This window comes from Limulus polyphemus, unplaced genomic scaffold (genome assembly GCF_000517525.1).
Source record: "Limulus polyphemus unplaced genomic scaffold, Limulus_polyphemus-2.1.2 Scaffold7217, whole genome shotgun sequence".
Lineage (NCBI taxonomy): Eukaryota > Metazoa > Arthropoda > Merostomata > Xiphosura > Limulidae > Limulus > Limulus polyphemus.
In genome coordinates this window covers 4,591-10,562 of record NW_013672827.1, presented here as the reverse complement: position 1 = coordinate 10,562, position 5,972 = coordinate 4,591, and the positions used below count along the sequence as shown (strand labels likewise).

Genomic DNA, 5,972 nt, shown 5'->3' with positions numbered 1-5,972 from the left:
GAAAAGAGACTACAACAGTGGCAAGAAGTACAAACGGAAAACATTTGTAAATTTAAAAGCAAATTAAATACATTAAAGGATGATTTATTGTCTTTTACACAAAGAGGATACATTAAATATCGACTTAACCAGCCCCAGACAACGGCAAGACCCTTCCAGACCCCGCAGCTAAACCCTAATGCAGACATCTTCAGTCCTGTTAGAAGTCACATCCCAGATATGAATGTCAGCAATAGGGGTGAACTAATACGAAGGAAGCCACAGGAATTCTATGGGAAGGCACCGTGGGAAGCATATAGAGCACAATTTGAGATGAATGGGTGGATGGAGGAGCAGAAAGCAGTATATCTGGCAACGAGCTTGAAGGGACAACCACTGGAAATACTTGGACAGTTGTCAGCAGATGACAGGCACAACTATAGAGCACTGGTAGCGGCTCTAGAACTCAGGTACGAACCCAAAATCAGTCTGAAGTCTACAGGGCTAGATTTAGGACGAGAGTCCGTGCTAATAGAGTGAGCCTGCAAGAGCCGGCACAGGACTTGGAAAGTATGGCACACACACAAGGTCTACCCAACTGCACCACCCGATCTCCTCAAGTTGTTGCTGAGAGATCAGTTTGTAGACACCTTGGACAGTCCACAACTAAAGGTACAAGTGAAGCAAGCACACCCCTCTACCATGCAGGATGCAATGGCCTGAGCTTTTGAATTTGAATACTACATTAAGTCCAACACAGAGGTACCAAGATTGGTACAGTCATCAGGGTTCAAGGCCAGAAAAGTTCAGCTTTCAGAGAGGTTTGAGGGACTTTGCTGGCACTGTAACAAACCTGGGCACAAAAGAGCTCAATGCTGGCAACTTCAACACAGTAAAGATGCCATGACAGGAAAGGCTGCTTCCCAGATATGTTGTTGGAACTGTGGAAAGCATGGACATTAGGTGTCATCAAGCTGAAGTAAAAGTAACTGAAGGAGTTGATGATGATGAAATGGGACCAGGTAGAGATATTAAATCAGAGCATGAAACCACTGGATACACTCCAGCAAAGTTGATGTTTGGTTGGGAACTTCGGTTGCCAGTGGATCTGTTAACAGGACGCCCACCTTATGAAGAGTTGCCTGAAAATGTGTCAGAGTTTGTGAAAGTGTTATCGGAAAGGATGGATGATATTCACCATCAAGTGCGTTCAAACTTGAAAACGTCTGCTGATTCCATGAAGCTATGTTATGATAAGAGATCTACTGAAGTCAGCTTTGTACCAGGAGACAAGGTGTGGTTGTATAATCCCAGGAAGACCAAAGGAAAGTCTCCTAAGTTGTTTTCTCCATGGGAAGGCCCATATTAATTAACTAACAAATGGAGACGTAACAATATTGTGAAATATCAGATCTGTTACAACTATTTCTAACATATCTTGTGTTTCAAGTTAATGAAAGGTGTAATAATTTCTACATAACTTTTATATTTAATATTTACTTGTTTTTCACTTATTAGTATTCATTTATCAGTTTAAATATCTCCTGGTGTAGTAACATAACAATTGTAATACTTTCATGCAGCGTCATTTCTGCGTCTTTGCTGTGAGTTTCCCGGGAATGGAAGCCCTCCACACTATTTACAATAGTATACTGTCTCAACATTTGGGAGGAACATTTTACAAGTTTTCACCTGGAGTTCAGAAAGTGTGTTCTGTTCTTGTGACAACTGCTTTAGCTCTACATCAGAAGGTTGCACAGACTTTTCTTCCTACAGCTATCAAGTTTCACTATGTCTTTAACCTCCGTGACCTCTCAAATATATTTCAGGTGATACAGCTGCTCAGTTTCTAAATATAAGTCATTTTTATCTTTAATGTTACTCTTGGTATAAGTAGAAATAGTTTTTGTTTTTTGAGAAAGAGAGTTTATAGAGTGAAGTAATTATTTCTAGCTTCCAAGAAAAAAACAGCCAAATGAAAACTCCAGTTAAAACCTGCGTTTATTTTCTAAGTTATTCATAGATTAAAAGTCAGTAGGTTTGTAAATTTGTTTTTTCATACATCTAATGTTATTAACATCTAATTCATACAGTCCAACCTTGCAACCATTTGAAACTTGGGGATTTTTTTCCTGTTAATTGTTTCATCAGTTTAACTGAGCAAGATGTATAAGAATACAGATATAGTGACATACACGATCTAAAAATGAGCATTTAGATAAAAAAATAAGTTATCTCTTTATTATTATAGATATTTATTTATATGGAGTAGTAAATAGAGCTCGGTGAAATTTGTACCTAGTATTTCTAAAGTATTGTCAGAACTGTTGATTGTTTAATATTTAGTAAAATACTTTTACAGCATTGTTAGTAACTGATGTATATAAAGACTAAAAGATATATACTTCTTTCCACTTTATTAGCATCTATGTATTTTATACAAAATAAACAAAACTTGGCATTAGAAGATACTTGTTTCAATGTTCTTGTTACAGGGTATGCTGTTTTGTACTCCTGAATGTGTGAAAACCCCAACAGAACTCGTAAGACTCTGGATGCATGAGTCACAGAGAGTGTATCGAGACAAACTAACAGAAGAAAAGGACATTGAGAATTTCAACAAGCTTCAAACAGAGGTTGTGAAGAAAAATTTTGAAGTGAGTTTAAAAAATTAGATTATTTACAAACTAACCGTAGATAACTTCAGTATACTTGTTTCCATGCATTTTTGTATAGCTCAGAATATGCTTAAGATGTTGAAAAACAAATTACACTAAAGAATAGAGTAAAATTGCCATAATAGCTGAAAACTATATATCTTACACATGAAATGTTATCCAGAAGTAACATTTTTATAACAATTGTTAGTTCTACAAAAATGTTTAGCCTATTACAGTGCAAGGTTTTGTTAATTCATAATTAAAAATGGACGTCTTCCTGTTAGAAAGTGAGTAAACACAGAACCACAGTTTTTGGCAGGCTATATAAATTAGACGTCAGTTTAGACTTAGTTATAAAGAAAATACAAATGTGATGTTTATATAGACTGTGGATCTGGCCCACTTTCTGTAAAGCTGTGATTTTTATCTCGATTGTATCTAGGATTTAGAAGAGCCTGTTCTCAACCAACAACCTCTTATCTATTATCACTTCACCAAGGGGATGGGGGAGAGTAAATACATGCCAGTAAACTCTTGGAATGAACTTTCTCAAACACTTACTGAAGGCTTAGATAGTTACAATGAAATCAATGCTGCCATGAGTCTTGTTTTATTTGAAGATGCCATGCAACATGTGTAAGTTTCATAATTTTTCATTTTGTTTCCAGTTTTATAGTTAATATTATGCATTAGTATCTTTTTGAATATTTCTTTTCAGTTATGGTATCGGCAGGCCTTTACTGAGAAATCATGATAGTAATATATGACATATATTACTCTTGTCTCTGTTTTCCTCAGTGTTGGCAGGTCTTTACTAAGAAACCATGATAGTAATATATGACATATATTACACTTGTCTCTGTTTTCCTCGGTATCGGCAGGCCTTTACTAAGAAACCATGATAGTAATATATGACATATATATTACACTTGTCTCTGTTTTCCTCAGTGTTGGCAGGCCTTTACTAAGAACCATGATAGTAATATATGACATATTTGGAGTTTCATCAATTACCAATGATTTCAAGTCTTGACTGTATAACGTACTTTCTTTTTTAAGCTGCCGTATCAACAGAATTCTTGAGTCACCTAGAGGTAATGCTCTACTTGTGGGAGTAGGGGGTAGTGGAAAGCAGTCTCTGGCTCGACTAGCTGCTTATATCAGTGGTCTGGAGGTGTTTCAGATATCTCTACGAAAAGGTTATGGGATTCCAGACCTTAAGGTGATATATATTTTGAGAATTGTTTCCACAGAATAGATTATACATTTATTAATTAATGAACATGAATTTTTAGCTCGTTTGGTAACAGAACTGGATGTTTTACAGTAGGAAACGTTCCTGTCATTAAATAATTATGAGAAACTGTTTATATATATTAGGTATTTTAATTAAAGTGTGTAGAAGTCCTGTTTGTATGAATACCCTAAGACTTTAAACATTTGATAACAAGAGTAAAATTATGATAAACATATTATATTGAATGAACTGCGTGGTTTGGTAAGTATGACATAATCATCTGGATATTGAATTATTTAAACTTTTATAAGTTTTACACAGGTTGAGCAGCATTATAGTAACTTTAACTGATGTTTTTGAGAAAATAAAATGTATTTTCATGAAAGCACAATGCTTTCACTTTAATATTTAAATACATGTTTCTACAGGCAGATCTTGCAATGCTTTATAATAAAGCTGGCCTGAAAAATGTGGGCACCATATTTCTAATGACAGATGCACAGGTGGCTGATGAACAGTACCTAGTGCTAATCAATGATTTGTTGGCTTCTGGAGAAATTCCTGAACTCTTTGCTGATGACGAGGTGGAGAACATTATAAATGGAATACGTAGTGAAGTGAAAGCTGCAGGTGTAATGGACTCTCGTGAGAACTGTTGGAAATTCTTCATAGACAGAGTTCGAAGACAGCTAAAGGTAGTTTGTTCACAGTATTTAAACTTATATGTAAAAGTGTTGTCTGTATTTTGTCGAAGATTTACTTAGCAAAAGTCTGAAAGAAAGAATCACTGGAAAAGAATTGTGCTGTGCTGAGATGTAGGTTCTTATGAAAGGGGTTTGAGGAGGGCTACTGAGATGATACCTGGTATGGAAAGGTTATCATATTAGGAGAGTTTAAGATTTTACAGGAAATGATAGTGTCATTTAACAATGAATATCTTAAGACTAGGGGACACAAGTATAAATTTTGGCAGGATATGAATCATCTTCAGCTAAGACAGTCTTATTTTTCTAACAGGATGGTTGGCTTTGGGAACGGATTGCCTTGATATGTGGTAGAAACAGTTAATTTAAGGGAAGGCTTGATAAGAATTTGGATAATTAGGGCTGACTTTGAGTATTTTACTTTTATTTTAGAGTTTAGTATAGTTAATGAAATGGACCAACATATCTCTTGTTGTATGTATCTGTGTATGAGTCAAATGGGATTTTTGGTATATTTTATCTACTGTTTTTCCATAGGTTATACTTTGTTTTTCACCTGTTGGAACAATCCTGAGAGTACGTAGTCGCAGGTTTCCTGCTGTTACGAACTGTACCTGCATAGACTGGTTTCACAGTTGGCCACAGGAAGCTCTTATGTCTGTTAGTTTAAGATTCCTAGGAGAAATTGAAGTTTTGCCTGTAAGTTTAAAGTATAAATTCATCTACAGATGTAGATAAAACTTGTTTCTTGGGATTTCAGTTCAATCTAATTAACTAATAGGTGCTATTCTATTAAAGAAATATTAAATAAAGACTTATGTATAGGGACTTAACACTATATAATGATTTTATTTTATTAGTACTGTATCAAAATTAGTTTATCATTATGTGTTAAATAGAAGTAAACATTTTGATAATGACTGTTAAGTACCCTTGTGGTATGTTATCCTTGAGATTACCTCACCATCTTTGTAAACATCTTGATATTGATTGTTAATTACCCTTGTGGTATGTGCTAACTTTATCCTTGACATTACCACATCATCTTTGTAAATATTTTGATATTGATTGTTAAATACCCTTGTGGTATGTATTAGCTTTATCCTTGAGATTACCTCACCATCTTTGTAAACATCTAGATAATGATTGTTAATTACCCTTGTGGTATGTGCTAGCTTTATCCTTGAGATTACCACACCATCTTTGTAAACATTTTGATATTGACTGTTAAGTACCTTTGTGGTATGTGCTAACTTTATCTTTGAGATTACCACACCATCTTTGTAAACATTTAGATAATGACTGTTAAGTACCCTTGTGGTATGTGCTAGCTTTATCCTTGAGATTATCACACCATCTTTGTAAACATTTAGATAATGACTGTTAAGTACC

The 5,972-nt window shown here is 34.9% G+C and overlaps 1 protein-coding gene across 1 annotated transcript in view; it reads left to right on the top strand.

Moving 5' to 3' along the window:
* The window catches only part of LOC106474432 (dynein beta chain, ciliary-like), a gene marked incomplete at its 3' end in the record, with an annotated part of 43,131 nt that overhangs the window by 33,206 nt on the left and 3,953 nt on the right, over nt 1–5,972 (top strand). The window contains exons 13-18 of the mRNA XM_022402740.1: nt 1,563–1,808; nt 2,475–2,636; nt 3,082–3,275; nt 3,699–3,861; nt 4,305–4,571; nt 5,118–5,279. Coding sequence (XP_022258448.1) covers nt 1,563–1,808; nt 2,475–2,636; nt 3,082–3,275; nt 3,699–3,861; nt 4,305–4,571; nt 5,118–5,279 — 1,194 coding nt within the window. The remainder of the gene's footprint in view (nt 1–1,562; nt 1,809–2,474; nt 2,637–3,081; nt 3,276–3,698; nt 3,862–4,304; nt 4,572–5,117; nt 5,280–5,972) is intronic.